The sequence below is a fragment of the Panthera tigris genome, chromosome D2, assembly GCF_018350195.1.
Source record: "Panthera tigris isolate Pti1 chromosome D2, P.tigris_Pti1_mat1.1, whole genome shotgun sequence".
Classification (NCBI taxonomy): domain Eukaryota; kingdom Metazoa; phylum Chordata; class Mammalia; order Carnivora; family Felidae; genus Panthera; species Panthera tigris.
The window spans coordinates 70460831-70488499 of record NC_056670.1 but is presented as its reverse complement, the minus strand read 5'-3'; the positions used below and the strand labels follow the sequence as shown (position 1 = coordinate 70488499).

Sequence of the window (27669 nt, the reverse complement as noted above, 5' to 3'; positions counted from 1 at the left end):
CTTTATGTGCCCAGTCCCAAGCTAAGTGTATTATGTGGTTTATTCCAGGCTGCTCTTTACCTTCCCCTGCCACCCTCGCTCCCCAACTCCCCAGTTTCAAGTTCAGCGTGTAGGCAAGTGTCCTGCAGAGAAAGGCTCAGGGGCCCCCACAGGCACCGTGGCCAGCCAGGGTGGTAGGTGCTCAACGTAGAAGCATCCGAAGATGTCAGCTCAGGACTCAGCTCCTCCCGAGGGGTTTCATAGCTGTTGGGCCCCAGTGTTTCCTCGGTCAGGACAATTCTCTTCAGCTACCTGAGGGATGCTTAGAAACTCCACCTGCAGAAGAGCAGAGACTCGTTTTCATGAAAGATGGCTTTGTTTCCGGAAAGATCTTTCTGTTTTACTTCAAAACAACCAAGGCAGCAAAGGCTGAGCTGCCAGTCCTTCCAGTGTTTGGGCATACTTCCTCAGTTCCAGAAAGCCACCGGTCCTCCTCGGCCCCTCCTGCCCATCACTGGAAGGCGGGGGGGGGGGGGGGGGTGTCTCCTCCCTACAGGCCAGCCTTGCCTGGGTGTGCCTCCAGCCCTGCCCTGTTGGACGTGCTCATTGTTGGCCGGAAAGCCCTGGGAAGGGTGGAGACTTGGTGCTGGCAGCTTTTGAGAAAGCCCAGGGTGGTCAGAGGACCGGTGCCCAAAGCTTCTGGGAATCCCAACCCCAGGCTTGAGAACCTACCTCCACACCCTAGATTTCCTTCTCCCCCACGGTAGGCCAGGACTCTGACAAAAACTCAGAGCGTTCTCCCTTTTCACTTCTACAGCCTTCAGGGGTGGGCTGTAATGAGTCAGGCCCCTGGAGGAGGGTGTAGTATGTCTACATTTATTTTACTTTCTCATCTCAACTGGATAAAAATGCTCTCCGGGGCCCACCATTGTACTAAGCACAATGGCAGCCCCTGGAGAGGGTTTTCCGTATTTATTTGTGCTGTCCCCCTGTGGCTGTCTCTTACCTCAGCCCTTCCCCTCAGCTAAAAAGAAAAGCTGGCTTGGGAAAACCTCTCCTCCAAAGCAGAGGCAGTTTCTGCTTTGCCCACAGCATGTTTTAGCGGCGGGACCTCCCAGAACATCCCAAAGGGCAAAGACTTGGGTGGCTTCCAGACACAGACCTGGGGAATCTAGCTCAAGTGCACGTGAGTCCAGATGATAAGGAAAGGACGGATGGTGGCAGCAGCAGACATTTGGTGAAGGCCTTTGGAACTCCTGAGTACTTTGTGTAGAGCATTTCACTTAATCTGTGGAGGTAAACCCAAGACTCTGGCAGGTGGGTAGGCCTCTCACCCCTCCCATCAAGTCCAAAAGCTACATTCCTCTGAAGGCTGCCATCGTTCTCTGGGGTGTCCACGTTGGCACACGCGACTTTCTGACGATTTGTCAAAAGGACCATCTTTGCAAAGACAGACACCAGCCTCTCCCCGCAAAGTGGAGCCTGGCCATGAACAACATTTTGTTCTACACCGGACAGATGTTGGCACAGAAAAGAGTATACGTCCTTCCATTCCTGCTCTTGTCTCGGAACATACTTTTCTTAATGAAAGCGAGAAAATATTCGTGGCAGTGACTTCCCATCAGATAGGAGCAAAAATCAGCTGGATTCTCCTGGGGATTTTTGTTGTTGTTGTTTTCATTTTTGTTTTAATAGAACAATTACTTCTTCCCACAAAAACAAGGTGTTGCAGGCAACTCAGAGTAAAACGCTGATATGTCTTAATCATAATCAAATGCCTTCCACCAGCTGCACACTTTTACATGCATTTCCAGTGATTCCCCACCAGCAATCCGGCTAAGGGTTAACCTTGGATACACAGATCAGAGGTTGCCTGGTTTGCCCAGGCTCTCGGGTGGGGGGAGGAGCCAAGAAGGTTGGACCCAGGTCTAACTGCAAAGCTCATGCTTCAGTCCACAAGGAGATTTCTGATTCCATAGTTCTAGGGTGGGAGCTGGGAAGCTGTATCTTTAAACCAAATTGAAAAGCCTCTGTGCAATTTGTTTTCAATGTTTATTTATTTATTTTTTGTAAGAGAGAGAAACAGAGTGTGAGTGGGGGAGGGGCATAGAGAAAGAGACACAGCTGTCAGCCCAGAGCCCAACATGGGGCTTGAACCCACAAACCGTGGGATCATGACCTGAGCCGAAGTCAGACGCTTAACCAACTGAGCGACCCAGGCGTCCCCCATATGATTCTGATGATCAACCAGCTTTGGGAACACCCTGCCTCACATGGCGGCATAGTCTCAGGTCAAGATCGGAGCTGGTCTATGACTAAAGGAGCATCTATCACCAGTCTTTGTTACTCATTGTCACCCTAATTCATGGAACCAGCAGTCAGACGAGGCCTGGAAGTTTGCCCTTACAGAGAGGCAGACAGTCCCTGGTGGCCTCCCACAGAGTCCCCAAGTCATCCACATCCCAGTCCTCTGAACAGATTACATCAGAACCGGCTCAGATGTCGCCTCATTTGCAAGGAGATTAAGGAGGCTGAAAGAAGACTGAAAGAAGCATGAGATGGGAGGGAAGCAGTCAGGCTCACTTGTGCTCAAAGGGAAAACAATCCACTGTCGTCCATTCTCCTTTCTCCACTCACAACTTTAAGAAACCTCTGAATGTTGAAAAAATGACCTAGAAATCCTGTTACTGTAACCAGAAGACGTATTTTTTTTTCCCCAGTGTGCGCACTGTTTCTTCAGCCTATTGTGTGCTAGGGAGAGAGTGGAAAGAACTCCACTCTTAAATTTTCTATCGAGATAGTCACTTCGAGAAATTTAGTAACTCTCTTCAGGACCTGGCTGGAGTGGAAATAAGAACCAGGAAGCCAGGAGTTGTGATTACAGATTCTTCTTTTACATGAAAGCACTTGTAAGTATGTATGTGTATATGTATGGTCTATATTTCAAGTCATCTCTATGCCCAGCATGAGGCTTGAACTCATGACCCCGATATCAAGAGTTACATGTTCTACCAACTGAGCCCGCCAGGTGCCCCCGGTTGTTTTCATTTTTGAACCCTAACATATGAAAGCATTTATCGTGGGTTGAACTAGTGACCCCTACCCCCAGAAGATATGTCCACCCAGAACCTCAGAATATGCCCTTATTTGGAATAAAGGTCTTGGCAGATGTAATGAAGAGGATCTGGAGATGAGATCACTCTAGCTTCAGGTGAGCCCTAACTCTGACGATGAGGATCCTTATAAGACTGAAAAGAAGACACAGGTACATGCAGAGAAGAAGCCCATGTGAGGACAGAGGCCTAGATTCCAGCTGTGTGGCCACACGCTGAGGAATCCAGGAGCCACCAGAAGCTGGAAGAGGCAAGAAGAATCTTCCAAAGGATTTAGTGGGAGCATGGCCCTACCTACACCTTGATTTTGGACTTTTGGACTCTAGAACCGTGTAAGAGAATAAATGTGAATCTGCGACCCTTGACCGGAGAAGTTTCCTTCCCTCTTCCCCATGTAGCCAAAAAGTGGATGGCACATGAAAACTCTTTCGTGTTGGGGGCATAAAAGTGCAACGAGTGGGGCAATAGAGGGAAAACTGGTGAGAAGTGGCCCTGAAAGCCGGGCCCTTATCGCTCCACTTTTAGGGCCCACACATTATTTCCGTATCCATTGTTACTTTCTACCTGTCAGTATTTCAGATTTTAAAAACGTCCTATCAGGGCACTTTGGTTGGTCGTACAACTTCGTATTCCTGGTTTCTGGGTAATGTGATAAACACTGCTGTAAGAAGGTCACCTAGGATGAAATAACTTCCTGGAGGTCTGAGCCACCGGGAGGTGTTCAAGTACCTGGCACATAGTAGGTGCCCAATGCAGTCAGTGCTTGTTGAAGGACTAGAAATGATTTTACTAGTTGTGCTAATTTTCCTGAATTCTCAATGGCATAAACAGCCCTAAAGCCATCCTAATATCTCATTTTAAAATTCCAATAACAGGGGCACCTTGGTGGCTCAGTCGGTTAAGCATCCGACTTCGGCTCAGGTCATGATCTCACAGTTCACGAGTTCGAGCCCTACGTCAGGCTCTGTGCTGACAGCTCAGAGCCTGGAGCCTGTTTCAGATTCTGTGTCTCCCTCTCTCTCTGCCCCTCCCCTGCTCATGCTCTGTCTCTCTCTCAAAAATTAAAAACAATTTTTTTAATTTAAATATATAATAAAATAAAGTTTCAGTAACATTGGGGTGCCTAGGTGGCTCAGTGGGTTAAGCATCTGACTCTTGATTTCGTCTCATGTCATGATCCCAGGATGAGATCGAACCTCGCCTTGGGGTCCCTGCTGAGCATGGAGCTCGATTAGGATTCTCTCTCCCTCTCCCTCTCTCCACCACTTGTGCTCCAAATATATATATTATATATATATATATATATAAATTATATATATAAATTTATATAAATATATAAAAAATTTATATACAAAATTTATATATATATATATATAATTTCAGTGACATCTATTGAGTATCTAAAGTGAGAGATACAATGCTTGGTGTTGTGGAAAATATGAACTTGAATAAAATCAGGGGCGGGACGAGGGTGAGTCACTTGAGCAGCCGGACTCACAGCTTAAGAAGGGCTTCCTCTCAGGGTCATGCACCGGCCACCCGAGAAGACTCAATCCCTCCCCTCCCTAAGCTTAAAGCTGGAGAGCAACATAGAGGAGTAAACCGTAGCTTAGATTTGGGACCTAGAGCAGATGAAAAGTTCACAAGATATAAAAAAAGAAATAAAACTGACCAAAGACCTAAACCTATAAAATTTCTGGGAGAAAATTTTCGCGACCCCGAGTTAAGCCAAAAAAACCTCTTAGATGTGACATCAAAAGCATGATGCATAAAAGCTTAAAAAGTAATAAATTGGTCTTAATCAAAATTAGGAACTTCTGGCCCATCACATATTTTGCCCTCCTACCCTTTTGCATATATCAATGAGTCTGAGCCACCTTTTCCAAGGAAGAACCAATGTGTGTGTGTGTGGGGGGGGGGGGGGGCGGGGAATTAAAAACTTGTGCTCTTGGAAAGATGTCCTAAAGAGAATGAAATTACAAGCCTCAGGTGGGAAAAAAAAAAAAAAAAAAAAAAACTTGCAAATCACATATCTGATAAAGGACTGGAATCCAGACTGGAATTGAGAATTCTCAATACCACGCACTGGTGGGGATACAGAGCAGCCGGGATCCCCTCACACACTGCTGGCAGGGATGTAAAATGATACAACCACTTTGGAAAATAGTTTGACAGCTTCCTATGAAGTTATACAATTATCACATGACCCCCAAGTCCCACTGTATTTGTCCAAGTAAAAACCAAATGTCTTGCTTCACATAAAAACTTGTACATCAGTATTTACACTGACTTAATTCAAACTGCCGAACCGGGAAACACCCCGAATGTTCCTTAACTGGGAAATGGATAAGCAAGCGATAGTTCATCCGTACGTGGACTAGTACTCAGCGATAGAAGGGAATAAGCCACCTGCAAAAACATGGGTGAAGTGCAAATGCGTTATGCCAAGTGAAAGAAAAGCCAGAATCACAAAAGCTGCATAACATATGATTAGATCGGTACGATACTCTGCAAAAGGCAAAGCTGTAAGAACAAAAAAAAAACCCCACAAATCAGACATTTTCAGGAAACGGGAGGGGAAGGGTTGATTACAAAGGGGCACATGGAAATTTGGGGAGTGGTAAAATGTTCTGCATCTTAACTGTGGTGGTGGTTACCTGACTGTAGACATTTGTCAAAACTCACAGAACAGGGGGCACCTCGTTAGCTCAGCCGGTAGAGCATGTGACTCAATCTCAGGGTCGTGAGTTCAAGCCCCATATTGGGCGTGGAGCCTACTTAAAATCAATCCTCACAGAACTGTACCCCAAAAAGGGTGAACTTTGCCGTATATAAATGATAACTTAATTTTTTTAATTAAAAAAAAAAGACGGAAAAGCAGTTCAAGTCAACAAGTGTTCATTGACAATAATATTGTCTTGGGATCTGGGAGAGAGATGTGATCCACATCCAATCGTGAGAGGCTGAGAGCCTTGCTCTAACGTAGGCATTATGCTAAGCTCTTGAAATAAAATAGTGAGCAAACAGATATTGATCTAATAATCCCACAAATGCAAGTGGAGGGGTACGAATGCGTGAAGAACTACTGATTAATTTCCGATTGATTCTAGAAGGTCAGCAAAGGCTTCTCTGGGGAACGCTTCTCTCTGAGTTGCTTGAACTGGACAGAGGCGGCAGTGGGGTGGAGGCTGGGGGAGCTGAGGGCGGTGCAAAGGATGGCTGGTAAGTTTCTGGATTGCGCAACAAGATAGATGGCGGAACGGGTCGTGTACTTTGGAGAAGGAGCAGATTTGGGGCAGGGAGGAAGACCACGAATTCAGCGTATGAACAAGAGGCTCCAGGAAACACCTGATTAAGAGCAAAACTATGCAGTGGGCCCAACAGAAATGAAAACGTGCGTCCACAGAAACACTTGTACATCAATGTTTATAACGGCATTATTCATAATAGACAAAGAGTGGAAACAAATGTCCATCAACTGATGAATGGATAAATAAAATGCGAGCTATCCATACAATGGAGTATTATTTGGCAACGTAAAGGAATGGAGTACTGATACGTTTCACCACGTGGGTGAACTTGAAAACATAATGCTAAGTGAAAGAAGCCAGACACAAAAGACCATGGAATGGAATCGTCTTTAGGAATATTGTATTATATGACATTTCCAGAATAGGCAAATCTATTGAGTCAGGAAATAGATTAGAGGTTGCCTAAGGCTGGGGACACGGGGAGAATACAGGGACTGCTAATGGATATGAGCGTTCTTTTCAGAGCGATGAAGACTTTTGAATGATTAATGGTAGTGATGGTTGCACAACTCTGTTAATATATTTTTTTAATTTTTTTAACGCTTATTTATTATTGAGAAACAGAGAGAGAGAGAGCGTGAGCATGGGAGGGGCAGAGAGAGGGGGAGACACAGAATCTGAAGCAGGCTCTAGGCTGCGAGCTGTCAGCACAGAGCCGACGCGGGTTTCAAACTCACAAACCGCGAGATCATGACCTGGGCCGAAGTCGGGCACTTAACTGAGCCACCCGGGCGCCCCGTAACTCTGTTAATATTTTCAAAACCACTAAGTTGTATACTTTAAATGAGTGACTTGTATGGCATGACAATTATAGCTCAATAAAACTGTCCTTTAAAAAGGAAGAAAGATATGTAAAGATATTTGAGATGCTCTATTTAGAATCTCGAAATCTAGAAACATCCCTTCATGGAAGAATGGTTATAGAAATTATGACATCTCAAGATGTAATGGACAAAACAATCAAAAACACATCCAATGACAAAGAAGGGCAATTAATTTGGAAAGATGTAACTAAGTTTATTTTATTGTAAACAACAAAATCTATGCAGTGGAGAAAGGTGCAATCGATTTGGAGGAGATCGAGATCCAGCCACGTGTCAGCCAGAGATGAACAAAGGGGAGGATATTGGCAAAGGTGGAAACCAGGAGCAAGGCCAGGGCGTGTCCAGAGCTCTGACGTGAAAGGCTCAGGAGAGGCTGTGTTGGCTTTTTCCCTGACGGAGAATGGGCTAGAAGCTCAGGCAGGTGGCAGGTACATATATGGCTTAGGGTGAGGGGTGCTGAATTTGATCCTCTGCGCACGGAGGAAGGTGTTAGACAAGCAGATTTCTAAGCTCTTAGCTCTTTCTTCCACCTGTTCCTTCACCACCACCCTCAAGAACTGAGCACTTCTGAAGGCACCCACTACCGTTCTTTGAGCACTCACTCAATGCCACGTATGTTGTGCGCTTCATCCCGCAGCATCCTTACAACGTGTGTATGAAGTAGGTATTATCATTCCCACCTTACACATGAAGAACCACGCCCAGTGGTGTCCAGATCATAAATGATGGCGCTGGGACTCGAACCCGGACACTCCAGTCTTCAGCCGGAAGGACATGTGTTTTGTTGTTCAGGTAGTCTCCACGCCCAGTGTGGGGCTTGAACTCACAATCCCATGATCATGAGTCTCAAGCTCTACCAACTGGGCCAGCTAAGCACCCTTAAGTCATGTTGGAATCAAGACAGGACCCTGCTCGGGAAAACCTCTCTCACAGCTTCCCAAGCTGTCCCACCTGTACAGCACCCTCTGGAGGATGCCCATGTGTCGACCAGACCAGGGATTCTAGGGCAGGCTTGGTGTTCCCAGTTTGATTCGAGGGCTTGATTTGTTGGAACCAAGCAATAATAGTTGTGCGCGGTAAGATTGGGATGCTACCCATAGCCCTCAATCCACGAGTCAAACACACTTGCAACTTCGTTTTCTGAAAGCTCCGCGTGGCCACATCTTTTTGTGTTAACAGGTTCCTCTTTTTTTCTGAGCAAACTGCTCTGCAAATGCATTAGTAATAACAATAATGATTAATAATAAAAGATCGCTGTTCTTTGCCATCTAGGACTTGTCTGTTCTTGGCTCCGAACTCCACACCACAATCCCTTCTGCTCTGGGACTTTCCATAAACATTACTTGAGTTACACTTAAAATTCTAATCGAGTGACGGGGCGAGATCCCCAGACACTGCATGATTGTAGTGGCCTGATTTCAAGTGTCCTGCCCGAGGTTCCTCTACAAAGGATTCCCATTTACATTCTCTCAGTTGTTTCTGCCAGGAGAAATTGTGGCTACCTGAGGCCGTTTCCAAAAGGATGTCGGGAAGCTGCATTACAATGATCCTCTTCTCTCTCCTGGCCTCTTTGTCTTTTCCCCCTCCCTCTCCCTTAAGTATTTTGATCATGAAAGAAAAACAAGTTACCTCTGTGTGATCCAGCAGGAGCACTGAAGCGAACTCCTTGTAACACGGCGTTCAAAATACTCAGAGACCGGCCGTGACCCCAGGTTGCAAGATGAACCCGCCTTGACGATTTTCCAGGATTTACCAGCGTAAGCGCGTCTGCACCCTTTATTGCGGGCCCCATAAGACGGCAAAGCAAGGTGCAGCCATCAGGAGAGAAAGGGAAACACCATTTCCTCAGTTCAGCTGACTGTGGGAAAGAAAAGAGCAGCTTCTTTAATACGTGGCTCTTCTATTTGTGGATTTGTGGTCCTGGCGCAGTGGCTTCGGGGCACCCGGGGGGCTTGGTGGAAATGCAGAAAGCTGGAAAACAAACAAAGATTTAAATTTGAAAGTGAAAAAAAGAGAAATGCAGAATTTCTGGTCCCACCCCAGACTTGCTGAATCAGAATATGAATGTTAACAGGATCCCCAGGTGAGCCCTATGTTAATGTTTGAAAGCACAGGCTTAGTACTATAAAGAAAACCACAGATCCAAAATGGACTCGCGGACATTAAGGCCTCGCATCGGCAAACCAAGACTTGATAACTAACCTAACTGCAGTGTCACCACCACCCCCCTCCCCCAGGAATGTAACCTTTAACCAATCAGCATGGAATTTCCTGGTCAGCATTAGGAAATTTACTGATAGACCCCTTCCTCTCCCCTTAGGAGGGCGACCTTGCCTAAAACAATACATTCTTTGCTAATAATTTCCTTTTTTGCACTCCCTCTCTGCCGTTAAAACCTTTCTTTTTCTACAGCTCAACAGACCTCCTTTCTGTTTGCTAGATGGGATGCTGCCCGATTCGCGAATGGTTCAATAAAGCCAATTTAATCCTTTAAATTATTCAGTTGAATTTTTTTGTTTAACAGTAGATTAGGCTCTTTTGCCAGGAACCACGGAGGCTTTGGTTTCCCCTTCGAGGGCCCTTAAGGGCTTTGTGCACTTTATTATCCAACAAAGCACCTGGTACCAGCTCACTGGGGAGTGCAGCCCTGAGTGGGTGAGCCGGTAGAGGGTAGGTGGTTGAAGTCATAACATCAATTCCAATCCTTGGCACCGACTAGGGCCCTTCTGCATGTAGAGTGATTGCAGAAACAACGATAGCCCTGTTTGAGGTGAATATAATTTTTGTTCCACTTGACTGAGAGGAAAGTGGGGTCCAGACAGGTTAAGTAAGCGGCACAAGGTCACCCAGCTAGAACAGGATGGAGGGGAGAGTCTGGCCAGAGCCTATAGTCCGGTGTTTCTCACCACATTTATTATCACCTCCCTCCAGGAGCCTTTTTTAAGCATTTTGTCCCAATTGCTGCCGGTGACGTTGTGATTCATAATAAGAAATAGAGCTTTGGTCTGGATCCTGTTTCTGGCAGCAATCTCCTAAAATCCTTGGAATCTCCTACGTGATAAGAGCAATCAAGGTGTCCAGATCCATAATAGGCCTCTTTCAACCACACCTGAGTTCACGTTAACGTAGTGACTTTGGGAAAGCACCTGAGGGTGGGCTGGTTGCCAAGGGAACCACCCTGTGATTGGAGGCTCGGAACTTTCAGTCCCACCCTCCTGAACTCTGGGGAGAGAAGCGGGGCTGGACGTGGAATCAATCACCAGCGACCGGTGATTTAATCAACTTTGCCTACGGAACGAGGTCTCCATTAAAACCCCAAAGGAGCGATTTCTCCGAGCTTCCAGGTCAGTGAAGACTTGGGGAGAGTGGCCGGAGGGGGGCATGGAGCTCCCATGCCTTCCTTTCCCAAACCGTGCCCTGTGTATCTCTTCCTTATGGTTGCTCCTGAATTACGTCCTTTTATGATAAAGCAGTAATCTAGTAAGCAAAATGTATCTCTAAGCTCTGTGAGCTGCTCTAGCAAAGTAATCAGACCTGAGGAGGTTGGTCAGAAGCACAGGTGACAGCCTGGTCTTGGGTTTGGCATCTGAAGGGGGACTAGGGCTCGGACAGTCTTGCCGGCCTGAGCCCTTAACCTGTGGGATCTGATGCTGTCTCCGGAGAGATATTGTCAGAATGGAGGTGAATTGTAGGACCCCAGCTGGTATCTGAGAATTACTTGGTGGGGCTGGGAACCCCCCTCACCCCATACACATTGTAATTGGTGGCCAGGATCTTACTCCTCCAAGAGATTTTAATGCCACGGACATACTGTATTGTTTATATTCTCCCTGTGTGTGTGTTTATGTACGTTTTTTTTTTTTTCACTCTCCCTGAAGAACCAACTTTTGTCCCCTTGGGGATACGATCACTCCCGTGGAAAATGCTTCCATTTTTTTTTTTTTAAAACATTTATTTATTTTTGAGAGAGACAGAGACTGTGCGAGCTGGGGAGGGGCAGAAAGAGAGGGAGACACAGAATCCAAAGCAGGCTCCAGGCTCTGAGCTGTCAGCACAGAGCCCCATGTGGGACTCGAACTCATGAACTGCGAGATCATGACCTGAGCCGAAGTCGGAGGCTTAACCAACTGAGCCACCCAGACGCCCCTTGCTTCCATTTTTTATGAATAACTTGCGGACACTTACTATGTGCTAAGCTGTCCTCATAGTAGGTGTGTAGTCTTTGGGGCTCTAGAAAGGCTGGTTTTGAGCAAAAGAACAGGGTTAGGGGTCTTGGCCAGATGCAGTAACATCTCCCGTCATGGAGAGCCTGGGTTTACCCTGAGCACAGTGACTGCCACAGGAAGAGCCCCGGACTGGGTGAATCAGAAGACCGGAAGTCCTGCCCCAGTTCTGCCACTACCTGTTCCCATGGCTCTGGGTCAGTCATTCCATCTCTCAGCACCTCTGTTTCCAGACTTGAAACTGAGGGGTTTGGACTGAATTGGCACTTTTAAAGAAAAATCATGCCGTGACTCCAAGGGGAGGCAGATCCGTGAGCTGGAAATAGCACACAGGACCTATGCTTCCCATCACCCCATGCCTTCCAGAGCTTTCCACCTCACCCCCGCCTGCCCCAGGGGCTGCTTGGCCAGGAACCTCAATTTTCCTTGGATACTAATAAAATCTTGTTTTGAACATAGTCGGTAATCTTGTAATGATGTTGTACGGTGACAGGTGGTGACTCCACTTCTCATGGGGAGCATGAGTAATGGGTAGAATTGTTGACTCACTAAGCTGTACACCTGAGGCTAATATAACATTGTTTGTCAACTATATTTCCATTTTTTAAAATCTTGTTCCTGCAAGATTGGGTCAATCCCTAAATAATTCTTCCCCTTTCCACCCCTTCTCCCAGTCAATGACTTTGGGGAAGAGACATCAGTTTCCACTCCATCCATCCAACCGCCCGAAAGGGACCCAAGAGGAGCGTGTCAAGGAGCTGGAAGAGGTAGCAGCCGGGCATGGCAAACAGGAGGCAGCGGTGGTTCTGACCCTCAGAATGAGGGTTGGAGGAAGCCCAGCCATGCTGGATGGACAAGGACTAAGGCTGGGCTGCTCTGGCCTGTTGAGGCACCCAGGCAGCCTCAAGAGACCCGGGGTGGGGTGGGGGGGAGCCAACCTGGCTGTCAGCTCAGCGCCGGGGAGGCACCCAGGGCAGAGAGGCCCATGGCTCAGTGTGAGCGGCTGCCAGCTTGCAGCGGGGGTCCACGGACCCACCACAAACCTATAAACCAAAACACCCGAGGCTTGCCAGCCCTGACGGGCTACCAAGGGGCCTTTACTGAGCTCCTGCTCACGTGATCCTAGAGTCTATTTGGAGAGATAAGACCTAAAACGATGGCCATTATTTTCTGTTATTAAATGAGAAACGACTCTTAGGGGAAAGTGTTGCAGGACTGTGAGAATCCTTTCAATTCTCTGATCCTTTCAAGACGTTCTGGGAAGCCTTGATGGAGGAGAAAGACGTCTGGGTTGGGCCCGGAAGGACCCGCTGGGACTCTGCCCAGGTAGGGAAGGGCATTCCGGAAGGGGAAAACAGGAAGCGCTTTCTGCTTCCGGGCATGAATGAATGACTCCTCTCCAAGGTCTTGTCTGGGGGTCCGTGGAGCCGGTGGGGCTGCCAGATCTGGTCCGGCTGCATTTCTGCCTGAGCCTCCTCTGGGAAGTGGTGATCTGAGCAATCTCAAGAAAAGTCAGCAAAGACAATCAAGGAAGATTCAGACCCTGGCAACCGCCCAGAGGCTAGAATGCTGGCAAACTGCAGGAGCACTGTATGACTCACTCAGGATGACACCGGCTTGTACTCCCCCAGGGAGCACAGGCAGCTAGCTGAGCCCTGGGGAGAAGCATTTGGAAGAACAGCTCTTGCTGGAGACTGTGTTTGGGCTCTGATGCCACCCACCCGCTGCGGGGACCCTTGGGCAGGCGCTGGCATCTCTCTGGGTCGCTGCATCCTTAACATCAGGTCACACGGTTGGATTCGCTATTGGTCCCAAGTTTCCAAACAGCTCTGAGATCTTCTACATGGATGGATTCAGGATCATGGCAGAAAATGGGAGGCAAAGAGCCTGGAGGTAGGCTGGGGAAGTGTTAGGCAGAGACAAAAGGGAAATGGGCCAAGACAAAGAACAGGGCTGCGTTTGTCCATGGAGTTACAGAGCCTCTGATCCGGGTGAGAAGATGACTGGGGAACCGGTGCTTTTGCTCTCCCTGACCCCAGCTGACTGGAGAGAAGCCCCGACAGAGCACTGCAGACTCCTACATGTTAACTAAGATGTGTGATTTGGGGAGGAAGGTGAGAAAGGTGATGAGGGAGCCGATCCTTGGTCCCTCCTGGAGAGTGGGGGAGACACATCAGCATCTGGAGGGTGGTGGGAGCAGCAGTAACATTGGTGGGATTTTCTAGAGTGGGAGAGAAAAGGTGGGAGCTAGTTAGCAGTGCAGAGCTTTGAGAAGAGAGCACAGCCTTTGTACAGAGTTAGGAAACGCAGCAGCCCTGCCCTTCCATGGTCCTGGGGACCAAGGAGGGGACAGGACACTCAGGCCACAGGAGGGGAACCCGCTGGAGCCTTTGACTCTGGGCTGTGAGCGCCTGCCCCACTGTAGCCCAGACAAGCATACTCATTCCTGGAATCGCTGTCGTCCCCGTAGGAAATGGGGCATCCCGTGTCCACCGCTCCCCAAACCGACATCCTTGGATGCTTTGATTCAATTATGTAGGTCTTTAGAGCATCACCTTTCATTTACTCTACCTCATAGGAGTATTTTAAGGAAATGTATAAGAGGGGCACCTGGGTGACTCAGTCGGTTAAGCATCCAACTTCAGCTCAGGTCATGATCTCACAGTTTGTGTGTTCGAGCCCCTCATTGGGTTCTGTGCTGACAGCTCAGAGCATGGAGTCTGCTTCAGATTCTGTCTCCCTCTCTCTATGCTCCTCCTCTGCTTATGCTCTCTCTTCTCTGTCTCAAAAATAAACATTAAAAAAAAAAAAGGAAATGTATAAGATAAATAGTCCCTTTACATAAGCTCTATCATTATAGAATAGTGACCAGAATAGACTAGGGGTGTTTGTCTACACTGAAGTTTTTCTAGAGATGCAGCTAAAAGCGATGATTTGTAGACTTCTGACCTTCGACTGTGCCAGCTAGACCTGGGGACATGTGCAGGTGAAGATGCCGGGAGGGGTGACAACGGTGCCCATGTTTCTCTTCCCTGTTGTCCCCCACTGTAGGCTCTGGTGCAGAGCCCAACTCAGAGGGTCGCCCAGGAGCCCCCTCCTCCGGCCTCCTTGTTCTCCTCTCCTCCATCTATCTACTCCCCTTCCTGCCAGCCTTTGCTTTCTTTCTTTAAGCCAAATATTCATTGGTGTTTTTCTGGAGTTTTTCAAACATGCTGGGGGGGGGGCCGTCACCTGGGTATTTAATGAACACTTCCATCTTCGAGATCCCGGGCCTCTGTTTCCTCAAGTGGACACTCGGAAAGGATCAGACCCCCACCAGGGGTCCTCACTATATAATATCAAACACACTCGTGTAGCGACCACGCAGATTTAAGAAGTGTTAACTTTATGCTATATTGACTTCAGAGTCTTCAATGGGAAAGAACCCACTAAGATGGGAATAAAAACTGGCAAGCAACAAATGTTGGAGAGAATGGGGAGAAATTGGAACCTTTGTGCACTCCTGGTGGGAATGTAAAAGGGTGCAGCCATTGTGGAAAACCAGGATGGTGATTGCGCAAAAAGTTAAACACAATTACCACGTGACTCAGCAATTCTCCCAGCTATACACCCAAAGGACTTGAAAGTGGGGACCTGAACAGATATTTATACATCAGTGCTCATAACTGCATTATTCCCAGCAGCCAAAAGATCGAAAGAGCGCAAATGTCCATTGATAGATGAATAGGTAAACAACATTGGTATATCCATACAATGAAATATTATTCGCCCTTAAAAAGGAAAGGATTCTGATACATGCTACACCATGCCTGAGTCTCGGACATTACAGGACGTGAAATAAACCAGATGAAAGGTCATATATTGTATATAATTCCATTTATATGAGAGGCACCGGGAATAGCCAAATCCATACAGACAGAAAGTGGATTAGGGGTTACCAGGGCTGGGGTGGAGGGATGGGGAGTTATTATTTAATGGGTAGAGTTTCAGATTGGAACGATAAAAGTGTTCTGGAGGTAGATGGTTCCGATGGTTGCATAACGTGAATGGACTTCATGCTGCTGAACTGTACACTTAAAAGTGGTCTAAATGGTAAATTTTCTGTATATTTTACTGCAACGACAACAAAAAAGAATTAATTCAGCCCTTCAAGGCTTGATTCAAATGGTACCTTCCTCTGGCTCCATCCCACCCCATGCCCAAACACGTCTAATATTTGGTGATGAATTGTTTCATCAAACTGAACCAGAGAAGACGTGTGTGTGTGTGTGTGTGTGTGTGTGTGTGTCCTTTTCGCAAAAACCCCAAGAGGGGAAAAAAAAAGGAAAAGTCACTCATTAATTCATTCAACAGGCATGATGGAGCACGTGCTGTGGGGGGTGCTATGTCAAGCTCAGGGACAGAGGATTAACACAGTACAACTCAGAGGGCTCTGGTAGGAGTAGGGGCAGGACTATGCTGAGGACGGGATGGAGGCTGATGGGGGAGCGGGCCGTCCTCAGAGCGGGTGGCTTTTGAGCTGGCTATTGAAGAGTGACAAGGGACGAAGTAAAGAATAGTTGCTGCCCTGGCTGGTGGCCCTACAGGATTACAAAAGAGAGCCTGGGTGGGGAAGCTGGGTCAGAGATGTCGGTCATACTCCTCTGGCTCGGGCCCTGCCCAGCAGTGACCTGGGGCAATTACTTAAGGTCTCCACGTGTGAAGTGAGGGACAAGAGTTTCTGCCTGGACCATTGTGAGAATTAAACAGGATAAATGTTGCAAAGCAAGCCTTCACCCCCCTGCCTCACTCACTGCGTCAGCAGGAGAAGCCCCCTTGTGGTTGAAGCAAGCTCTCTGCTGCTAAGAATTTGTTTAGGAATTGCCAGAGAGTCAAGCCTGCTGTTGGGTTGTGTGTCCCTGATACCTTCGGCCACACATCCAAGAGGGCCCTACGCACCCCCACCCCAACTGAGCTCTGTGGGAACACCCCACCTTCTAGACTCCAGGGTAGGGCACTCGATTTGGTTTCGGGGCTGTCTGCATCAGAACAGCCCATTTCAGACCCTCTGGGTCTGGGCTGGGGTCAGTTGTAGCTCCTAGAGGGTTGAGACTGAGTTGGATCCTGGAGACCAGAAGCTCAATGACTCGGGGTATGAATGTGAGCGGCCCATGTGGGGAAGGTGCAAAGCCACTAATGCTGAGGGGTTGAATGGCACCCAGGTTTTGGAGAGAGGGGGAAGCGGTGCCTAAGATTTCTCTTGATGGTTTTATGTAGTGTTTCGGTTTCCTTCTTGGAAATGGCAGCGCATTCCCATTTTAAATTCACTCTGCGTATGTCTCTGATTGATTCGTGTTTGTCTAGAGGCTCTGGGATTTGCCAAGTCTCCATCGATAAACTAGAATGGACTTCGGAAGAGGTAATTAAAGGGCTGGAGCCAGTAGGGGGAAAGGGAGGGGGAATGTGCATGATGGAGATACCAAGCTGCCCGCCACCCCCACCCCCACCCACCTACCCCCCCCCCACCCCCCCACCCCCCCCCGGCCCCAGCCTGCAGAGAGCAGGTGCAGTTAAGGGAAGGGGCTGCAGAAATGGCCACCAAAGGACCTGCTGGGGCAGAGTCCTGTCCGGTTAGAGCCCTGACTGAAGGGTGTGACAAAACACAGGGTTTGGAATGGGAAAACCTGATTTTTGAGTCCTGCTTCGGAACGAGAGAGATTACTTGACTTTGTGACTTGACTTTGTGACTTAGGGCCAGGCCCCTAATTTGTGGTCTCATTCGTAGGATGCAGATAGTTTAATCCCTGTCTTTTGTTCTTAGTGACCTCAGCCAGAGCCAGACTGGACCTCGGCCCCTCTGAGAGGGTCACCCCTGACAAAAGCCCCTGCTGACCGGTTAGAGCTGGAATCCGGCCGAGAGTGACTGGCTAGTTTCAGAAGGAGGAGCTGCACAATCAGATTCTCTCTGAGCATTAGAAAGGAAACCGGATACCCCATGACAGTGTCTGTAGACACTGGAGACTGGAGGGTGGGCACCACGTAGGGCCCTTAGCAAGAGGAGGAAAGGGAGGGAGGAAGGGAGAGAGGGAAAAAGAGAACACAAAAAGGTAAGAGCCACCCCCCCCCATCCTCCCATCCTGAGACAGATGCATTTCCAGCTTGCAAGTGGCCCGCTGAGCACTATCGTCTGGCCTGTGATGCCCTGCGATGTCCAAATTCTTGCCTCCACCTCCCCTTTTTCTATCTCTTGACTCCCCAAGGGCCCAGCCCCCCTGGAAGAGTGGCTGAGAGAACTGAGTAAACTAATGGATGAATCTGAGAGCTCAGACCCCGGGCTCTAACTCCCCTGCGGGCACCAGGGGCCCTTCACTTTCTGCCCCAACGCCCCAACCTGCTGCTATTTCTGTGTCCAACTGAGGGACACTCATCTTTTGTCCTGCTCGTTGTCCTCCCACCCCCAGTCCGTTGAGAGTCCCTGGCCCACCTTGCTCAGGCTCTGTGCAGGGCCTGGCGGCACCTGGCGCCTAACAGGGCCTCGGGTGGTGTCTGAGGACTGGCCGAGTGACTGAGTGCTGACACTGTCCACCCGCCCGGAAACCCTGGTCCATCTTGGTGCTTCCTGCTCCCTCACACCCTGTGCTCAGGCCCAGAGCCCTGGCATCACACTTCCTGCGTATTTCTGCCCTTGGTCCTCTCCTCCTCAGCCGGGTTTGCAGCGTCCCAGTGACTTAGCAGCGGGCTGGTGCAACCGCCTCCTGCACGCCACTTTCCGCTCAGCCTCCCACGGCCCCTGGGGCACCGTCACTTGTCAGTGCTGCCCAGGCCTTTGGTTTGCAGATTACTCTGTCTTTGGGGCCCTCAGGCAGGTCTGTGCCCACCTCTCCAGTCAGTTTCCACTCCTGGCTTCGCCTTTGTGGCTTCAGCGACAGAGAACTGTGGTCCTGAAGTGGCTCACTTCCCCGCCTTTGTCCTCACTGTCCTTTCTGCCTGGAAGGCTGCACTCACTCTGCCTCTCCTGTCACCTCACTAGCTCCAATCCATCTTTGAAGATCCACGCAGCCATCTCCCCCTCCTAGGACCTGCAAGGCTTCTCCAGGCTGGTTCAGCTCCCTCCACTAGGGTTCCCAGAATCCCTTGTGCCTTATCAGAGCATCTACCTGGCCCGGTATTGACCCTGTTCACCTGGCTGGGTGCTCCACAAGCTGGTAAAGACGGCCTGGCCCTTCCTATGAGTGCCGGGAAAGCTTGGTGAACAACCATCTAGAAGCAGCAGACCCGGGTTTAAACCCTGCTCTGTTCTTTTTTTGTTTGTTCTAACTGTGTGACCTTGGGCAAGTTGTTTAACCTCTGTAAACTTCAGTTTCCTCAACTACATGATACAAATAATAATAATCCCCACATCACAGAATTATTGGGAAAATTAAAGGCAGTGCCTGTACAGCCCCAAGGGGCATGCCGGGCTTATGGGGAGGGCTCCGTGGATGTTAGCAGCTAATGCAACTGAGAAAAATATTTCTAAGACTGCCGGGGGCAAAAGGTCTCCAAAAATCAGAGCTGAATCTTCTGAGATTTGAGGAATCTTTTTGAAAATAATAACAATTATTTTTAACATTTATTTATTTATTTTTGAGAGACAGAGAGAGAGAGAGAGAGAGCATAAGCAGGGGAGGGGCAGAGAAAGGTGGGGGACAAAGGATCCGAAGCAGGCTCTGCACTGACAACAGTGAAGCGGGCGCAGGGCTCGAACCCACCAACCGTGAGATCATGACCTGAGCAAAAGTCGGACACGTAACCAACTGAGCCACCCAGGCGCCCCCACAACAAATAGTTTTTAATGTTCCTTCAGGAAAGTGGGGGGAGACAGGTTGAAACTCCAGGCATCCTGCGTATACAGTGATTGAGATTTTAAAGAGAAAATCGAGAAGTTTAAAGGAGAACATGGCTCTCCTTTGGGTGCAGATGAGGTTGAGAGACAGGAGGGATAGCAGTGTGGCGCCCGGTGGCAGCGGCGCAGGGTGGTTAGAGCCACGGGTGGACGAGCGCCTGTGCAACAGACACCATCCCTCCCGGGCGGTCAGGTGTTCCCGGACTTGTCCAGGCGGCTCTAGGAATTCTAGTCCTCACGAAGAGTCTGGAACAACTGCTCCGGGGAAACCTGGGCCCCGGGTAGAAGGCGGCAAGTAGGCATTTTCAGACGCCCTCCTGTGTGCGCGACCGGCAGCGGCTGCCCGGGGAGGTTGCTAGAGGGTTGAAGCGATTCTCCAAGAACCGGGGGGGACAGGCGCGGGGATACGGCTCGGGTGTCCCCACCCCCATGCCCCGGTCGCCCCTCGAGGAAGCCGAGGCTTTAGCGCGCTGGCCCCGCGGTCAAGAGCGAGCCGCTCTAGGCACGCCTCTGCCTCCGGGGTTCGACCTCGGTCTCCTCCTCCGGGCAGTGGGTTTGCAGCCCCGCGGTTGGAAGAACGGCTCTCGTAGGCCCGCCCCAGCCCGCCCCTCGGGCTCGCCAGAACCTCTCCCAGGGTTTGGGCACAGCCGAGTCTTGCGCCCTGCCGCCGCCCCCGGGTCCCGGACGAGAAGGAGCTGCCGGGCGGCCGCGGGCGGGGAGCAGGGCCCGGGGCGCGCACGGACCTGGGCGCTGCGGGGGCTCGGCGGCGGAGTTCCCCCGCGGGGGCGGCGCGCCGGGCGGGGACGGGGTCCGAGCGCCAGGAGGTCCGGCGGCGAGCGTGACCTCACGGGGAGGGGCCAGCGCGGCGGCCCGGGCGCGGAGCCGAGCGCCGACAGCGCAGCGCCGGAGCCCAGCGGCCGGGAAGCGCACGCCGGGGCCCCGATGGAGCGGTACAAAGGTGAGGGCGCGGGTCCCGGCGCGGCGCGCACGCACTCCACTGTCGCGCCGCGAGGAGGGCTGGGGAGGGTGGTGGGGCCGCGCCGCTGGCGCCTCGCTTCCCGCCGGGACTCAGGTGGGCAGAGCCGGCTGCGCCCGTCCAGCCCGAACCGGGGCCGGAGACCCGGGCGACGGCGGCGCCGCGGGCCCCGAGAGGGGCCTCCTAGGCGGTGGCCGCGGCCGGGGCTCTCGGACCCTCCCCGGCGCGGAGGGCGGGGTCGGCGTGGCGAGGCCTTTCACCTGTTGGAGGAGCGAGGGTGCGCTTGGCGACCCACCTCTCAAGTCCCGGCCGCCCGGGAAAGACGCCGGGGCCAAGGAGGCCCCGAGTGAATTGGCAACGGCGCCGCGCGGCTTGGGGGCAGAGGAGCAAGTCGTTGGGTCGTCTCGCCCGGGCGCCTGCCGGAGTGGAGGGCTGCCCGCGGACCCCAGCGAGGAGCCTGCGCGGGGATGCGCTTGGGCGGTGGGGTGGGCTCGCAGCTCCACTCCCTCCCCGTCCTTCGGCCGCCCAGGTAACCGTCTGTCTCCGAGCCGTTTCCATCCCCAGCCAGGGGTCGGGGGAAGTGCGGGGCTGGGGGTGGGGGGCGCACGGGATGCCCGGCAGGTGGAGCGCGCGGAGGCGTCCGGGCCTGAGAGGGTTGAGCCCAGCGCGCAGCTGGGCATGTTTTGGATTTGGCCGAGGGCGGGGATCTTGGCCAAACCCTGGTGGGCGGGACGGCCCGGGTCGTGCCCGCAGCCCGGCTCGCACCAGTGCTCGGAACCCCGAGGCTGGAGTCTAGAAGCCAAGGATGAAAGAGCTTTTCTTAAAGAGTTACCCCTTAAGCGGGACGCCGCGGACGCCCCTTACACCCCCCGCCTTTCATTTCAGCCTCTTGCACCTCCCAGTCCTGGACTCGTCCCTGCCAAACCTGCGAGAGGAAATACTGTTTCTATATTTATTTCCCCCTGGGAAAGGGTAATAAAGGAAAATGCTCAGATTCCCAAGGAATCTCATTCCCAGTGGTTTCTCATTTCTGACATGACATAAAGGAACCTTCTGGGACCGGCTTTAGTTCCCTCAGCTAGTCGTGCCTAGCTTTTGATTTTTCCCACTGCTTTTTTCTCAATCTGGGTCACCTGGTTACAGGTGGGGGTAAAAGATTTAAATTCTAGGCTGCACCCCATGAAGAAAGAAAGGGTCTTTGCCAAGGCCACGGGAAGCCGGCTGGCGGGGGGGAGGGGGGGGAGGGGATAGGGTTAAATTAGTCGGCAACCTTTGGTTTCTGTCTGTGAACCCTCCCTGGAGCCTCTATCACATTTCTAACCGACTGGTGGGTTTTTTGGGTTTTTTTGTTTTTTTTTGTTTTTTTCTCCCAAATTCTGCTGAGATCACGTCAGTTTTATGCCGAGATGACTGAATGCGTCCTTATGCACTCTCAGAACACTTGAAGCCCCGGCCCCTCTCTTTGTAAAATGGAAGTTTGCTACTCCCTCTCCCACTCTGCCTCCCCCCTCCCCTCGGCCCTTTGGGAGGGACCCTCACAGAGAATTCAGGGCTTGAGTTGGAAGTGTCAGGGCCTCTGAGGTCCCTCTTACTTCAACATGTGCCGTATCTGAATTGTGAAATGAAGGGTTGCCAGCTGCAGGATGAAGGTCCCTGGAGCAAGCTGCTTCCTCAAATTAGCATAGTAACCTAAGTGAGGGCATATTATAACATTTGGGGTCTTCTTTCTAAATGCCCCGTTATAATCAGAAGCTTTTTGCATTAATAGCTTTTGACTTGGCCCTTGACCTAAGAAAGTCTTCTTAGTTACTTGGGAGCTTAGTTCTCTTGGGAGCTTAAAATCCTGGAGCTCCCACCCTGGAGTATCAGGGGTTTTTGCCAACTGAAGGACACTTAGTTTCCAGTTCAGAGTGTTTATGTTTTTGGTAACACATGTATCTGCCTTATTTTGCAGTAACTCAGAGAGTGATAAGTGGATGGAAACATTTGAGAATTATCTGGATTGCATAGGCTAATCCAACTCATCTTTGAGTGTTCCACTCTGGAGAAAGTCTTCAGGCCTCACCAGTGAATGCGGATATGTTTACTAACTACACCTTTCAGCTGCAGAATTTAGGGATTCCCCCCCCCACCCCCCACCCGAGGGATGTAGAAATCCCCGTTCTTTTAACCTGTGCTTTGAACTCTTATTGAAAAATGACGTGTGTGGGCCAAATCTCAGATTAACCAGGGCAGCTCTAACGGGAATCCATAGTTGTCTCATGCTCATCAGACATTGAGGGCGGTTTTTGTCTTTAAGGTAAGATTGAATCATTGTGGGATGACTAGGTATCTTTTTAACAACAAAGTTAAATGGAAAAGCAAGATTTACGTGGGTTCTTGAAATATATAAACATTATAAAGAAGAATTCTCGCGACACTTTCAAATTTTGTCACTGAAATGCCTCATTCTGTGTTTCTGACTTCCCAATTTTGAGCTCTCCCAAATAGGCAGAATGCCTCGTTGCTGTGGCCAGATTCTCAAAGTGTTTTCTTTCATTTGTTAAGTCTTACAAAGCAGTTGACTTAGGAGAAATTGTTCTCCGTGTTCCCTAGCGTGTGTGTTACCTATTGTACGTCCTCCAACCCTAGCCTGTCATTTTTAGACTCGGGGCTGATTTTCCATTGTTTTGTAGGACGTAAAGGGAGGTCTGGAGCTGACGAGTTGTTGGAATGTCAGCCTCTCTTACAGAAACATTTCCAAACTTTCCCCCCATCCCATCTGAGCCATTTTGTTTAGATAGCCACGGCTCTCTCCAGCAAAAGCAAAGGGCAGGGATTGTGAGAAGACTGCAGGGGTGTCTCCCAGAGATGGAGCTTTTATAAGAGTTCTCATAAAAAATGTTGGTAGAGTTGCTGTTTCTTGTATATGAATCTCTTTGGTGTTGTGTAAGCAGTGCCAGCATCCACAGGGTCCCTTGAAAAGGCTCCCATCCTTGGGTGTTTCCATATTTATGACTCTCATAAGGGCACCCTTGGATCACTGTGCTGGGGGGGGGGGGGAGGGCATTGGCTGAACTCGCAGCATGTGGTCAAGAATTCTGGTTTCTACTGCTCTTCCAGCTGGTGAGCGTGTCCAGGGCCAAATGTGACTGACCTACTATCTGTGGATTGCACTTGGAACCGTCCCAAGGAAGCTTCCTGAATTTGCATCATACTTGGATCCAAGCTGTCACGCTTGAGCTATTCACTTTACTTTGGATCGCAGTCATTGGTTGAAGGTGTAATCACTCTTTTTCTGTTTTTGTTTGTTTGCTTCGGAGTCAGATCACCTGATTCCCAGGAGAGGGCATGTGTGTTTCCTAAGGTACTGCAAGGTAGAGATGAGCAGTGAAGAGTCAAGCCAGTAAAACCACACAAAAGCTTGGGGTGCCTGGGTGGCTCAGTCGGTTAAGCGTCTGACTTCAGCTCAGGTCATGATCTCACACTCCGTGAGTTCGAGCCCCGCGTCGGGCTCTGTGCTGACAGCTCAGCTCTTGGAGCCCGCTTCAGATTCTGTGTCTTCCCCCTCTCTCTCTGCCCCTCCCCTGCTCATGCTCTGTCTCTCTCTGTCTCAAAAATAAATAAAAACATTAAAGAAAAAATAAAAACACATGAAAGCTTAAACTGGGATCTGTGGTCAGGGAAGGTCTGAGAAAGAAAAATCAGTTAAGAGAGGTGAACAGATTGATAATATTCATGTCGCTTTCAGAGGAATCATCTGGATGTCTTTTTTTTCTTTTTCTTTTTTTTTTTTTTATGCCTAGGAACTCAGGTTTTTCCCTGTTGAAGCTTTGCGTAAAACAGTGGTTCTTAACCTTAGGAACCATCAGGGGACCTTAAAAAAAAAAAAAGGGATATGTAGGCCCCACTCAAGATACTCTGATTCAGTTGATCCAGGCGTGCAGCTCAGGTCTTCAGGGGATTCTGACGCGCAGCCAAAATTGAGAATCACTGAAAAAAGATAAGTAGTTATACGTACATTGTATACATAGCCCTTCTTCACCTGGAAAATTAAAAGCATGTAGGGAATAAGACTGATACACCCTCCATACTGATGTGATGTGCTTTCGCCAAATCTGTGATACCTCCAGAAATCTAACGTAATTCACCTTAAGCTATTATAGGCTCGAAAGGCGGTGGGAACACTGCTTCAAAACAGTCTCACAAGTGATACCGCACAGTCCTAAGCTTGGGGTTTGCTCGTGGTAGCACTTGACCCTGAGCCCTTGTGACTTTGAAGCTCTTTGTGTGGGAGCCCTTGATGCTTTGGCAATGAAATGGTCTGAAACAGAAATACTGAGGGGTCACCTGTGGTGCTGACCGGCCAGGCTGGGTGGCGGGAATTCTGCTGTGGGCCCTTCCCCTCTTCTGAAGGGGTAGGAGCTCTGGGAACTGGGCTGGATCCAAGCACAATTAAAGGGCCAGGAGGGGCCAAGAAGCTTCAAAGCTAAGGAAGCTGTGCCAGTTTTCTTGCAAATCCCTTTAATGACGGGAAATGTTTCTCTAAAGGCTTCTGCCATTCAGAGAAGGGAGACTCCCCCCCCCCCCCCCCCCCCCCCCCCCCCCCCCCCCCCCCCCCCCCCCCCCGGCTGATGCAGGGTGGTGTGTCTGTCCAGGCAGAGGCAGGAAGTGGTCATGGTGCCATGTGGAAAGCAGTGGCTTGGGAATGGGGAGACCCATGCATTCTGCTTCCTTGGATGAGTCACTGAGCTCTCCAGGCCTCAGTTTCCCCATCTAGAAAATAGGGTCCAGTGTTTGTCCATCTGCCTTTCCGAGCGCTCTTCAGTCCTAGTTGCTCTGTGGTCACTGAGGAATCTTTGGAGGGAGGATGTGTCTTTAGGAGAGGGAAATGAGGGAGGGACCGTGGGTAGCCCAACAAAGGTCAGCGTAGGGTTGTGATTCTTATAAATAAAATCAATTTCCTGGCAAGAGCCGAGAGCAGCAGACAGTGGGAAAGAGAATGCCATTGGCCACGTGAGGAATTTGTTTCTCAAGGACTTTTGTGAGAACGCTTCGCCAGAGATTGTTAGGGAAGGCCGGGGCCACCCTCTCAAACAGAGGATTCTTCACTCCCATTTGACAGACAGGTCAACTGAGGTCTAAAGAGATTAAGCAACCATTCAAAGTCAAGCAGGATACAACATCCCTGGGAACGGAGTTTCAAAAGGGTGGAATTCCTGTTCTACGAACAGCAAGGGTTTATCTAGAAGTACTCCGGAGGGGAGACGGGTGGGGGGATGGGCTAAGTGGGTGGTGGGCATGAAGGAGGGCACTTGTTGGGATGAGCACTGGGTGTTATGTGTAAGTGATGAATCACTAAATTCTCCTCCCGAGACCAATACTACACTATATGTTAACTAACTTAAGTTTAAATAAAATCTTGGCAGAAAACAAAAAGAAAGAAGTACTCAAAGCCATTTCAGACCCCTTCCTTATCTGTGTCCCTTTAGCCCGGAAGGGACGAGTTGCTCAGTGAAACTCTCCTCAATCTTCGGGACCTCATCCACATGCCTCCTCTTCCGGGAAGCCTCCCTTGATTCCCTCTGTGTTCCTGAATGACTTGAGGGATAGCCGTATCAGCACCTGGTACATCATAGGCACCCAGCAAATATTTGATGAATTAATGTCATGTTGTCTTATATGCCTGTTTCGTCTGTTAGACTGAACACCTTCAAGACAGGGATCTTATCTTTCCCCTCCCAGCGCCCTCCCCCCCAGCCCCTGGTGCACGGCCAGCGCACAGGTGCCTGGGGCATAACTGGGGAGTGGGTGAATGAATGAATTCCAGGCAACAGGAACACGCATTCTTCCCTGTTACGAAGCAAAATCTCAAAGCCGCATTCCAGCAGCGGAGACATAAGCCCACCCTGGTGGCCCTTGGCTTTCCCGACTTGAGCCTTATTTCTGTCTGTTCCAGCACAGGGGTGTTGCTGTCTGGTGGTACAGAGAAGGATCCTGCAGGTTTCTGCTTGTGAGTATGAGTCTGCCTGTGCCCGCTGCAGCCGCTCACCTGGCCTCCAGGGCTCCCGAGGGCGCAGACCTAGCTTTGCCCATGCTCTGGACCGATGGCCGAGGGGTCTTGTGGAGCTGAGCTCTGGCCTGGGCGCTCTGGGGCTCGGGATTCTAACCCGGCCTTTGCCACTAACTCGCTGCGTGACCTTGGGCAAGTCACTTAATCCCTCTCTCTGGGCCTTGTTCCCTCGTCTGTACGAGTGAGGATAATGATCACTAACCTGCCTCACAGGCTGCTTGGTGGAATGACTTGTAAGAGCTGCTGGGAAGCGTTTTGAGAAGAGGCAACGTTAAATAAGTCTGGGGGAGTAGCCACCCGAAGACCTCTGTGGCATGGTTGTGACGCCACCAATTCCTGCCTTCTTGTGCGTGTGTTGGGGGTTCCTCACAGCCGGCTCTGCCCATCACAGGCTTTCCCAAGCTCCTGGGAGCTCTGAGTTGGGGATGCTCAACCGGTGCCCAGGGAGACTAGCTGCTTCGAGAGGACCATCTGTGTATTTCTCTCGAACCGGCTGGAAAGGCGGTGGGCACAGAATTGCGCCTCCTTAAGCTTCGTGCATGGAGCCACATCACGGCCGTGCCTGACTTTCCTCTGATGTCTCAGTTTACGTAGAAGAAACCTTTAGATACTTCAAGCTTTTTATACTAGTTTTCTATGCCTTGGCTCTCTCACATCCTCCCTGGTCAGTCTCACAACGAACAAAAAAACCCCCGCTGCGAGGGAGGAGCAGGGAGAATGTGTAGAAAAAGTAGGAGCCGGCATTACCCTGGGCGCATTGCACTGGCCCGGAGCAGGAGGAGAACGAGCCCAGAGCACCTTCAAGTCCCATGTCTCTGTGAGCATCACACATTCCAGGGAGGCGTGGGGAGGGTGCAGCACCAACAGCCACGGGGCTCTGCTGTCTTCTGAACAGACCGCTGAGTTCTCTTCCCACTTCCTTGAGCCCTTGCGGAGACTTCAAAGGCAGCTGCAGGCCTGTGGGAGCGGGAGCCCTGTGCAGGGGCTCAGCCCAGCAGATTGCAAATTGGCCTTCCGCTTGCGATTAAACCGAAGAAGGACAGTCGGTCAGCTGTCACGTCAGAGAGACCAGCCTGCTGGCCGAGGCCTCTGAGCGGGGCGTATGTGCGGCCCTGCCTTCGGCGGTGGCTGTCCCAAGGAGAGGGACCAACTCTCCTGGTTCGCGTGGGACTTGCCTGGTTTTGCCACTGAAAGCCCCAAGTCCCAGGAAACCCCTCCGTGCTGGGTGGATGGAGCTGGGAGGTCACCCAGTTCCCAGGCCTCTGCTTTATTAAAAGGCCCTGAATCCAGAATTTGGTTCCTCCATGGCAAAGATAAGCTACAGCCA

General features: G+C 50.4%; 1 protein-coding gene and 1 long non-coding RNA gene across 5 annotated transcripts in view; one reads left to right on the top strand and one right to left on the bottom strand.

Moving 5' to 3' along the window:
• LOC122231909 lies at positions 1–10366 on the bottom strand. 2 transcript variants are annotated; one of them, XR_006209202.1, is made up of 3 exons: positions 10337–10366; positions 8857–9198; positions 1–315 (listed from the first exon to the last, which is right to left on the bottom strand). It is a non-coding gene; the product is annotated as an uncharacterized LOC122231909 (long non-coding RNA). The 2 variants fall into 2 exon arrangements; XR_006209201.1 differs by lacking the exon at positions 10337–10366 and adding an exon at positions 9650–9748.
• A 9843-nt stretch (positions 10367–20209) lies between these two features.
• Positions 20210–27669, top strand: part of AFAP1L2 (actin filament associated protein 1 like 2) — a 98077-nt gene continuing 90617 nt past the window's right edge. For all 3 annotated transcript variants that reach the window (XM_042960247.1, XM_042960248.1, XM_042960246.1), the window contains exon 1: positions 20210–20272. In XM_042960247.1, coding sequence (XP_042816181.1) covers positions 20257–20272 — 16 coding nt within the window. In that variant the 5' untranslated portion in view covers positions 20210–20256. The remainder of the gene's footprint in view (positions 20273–27669) is intronic.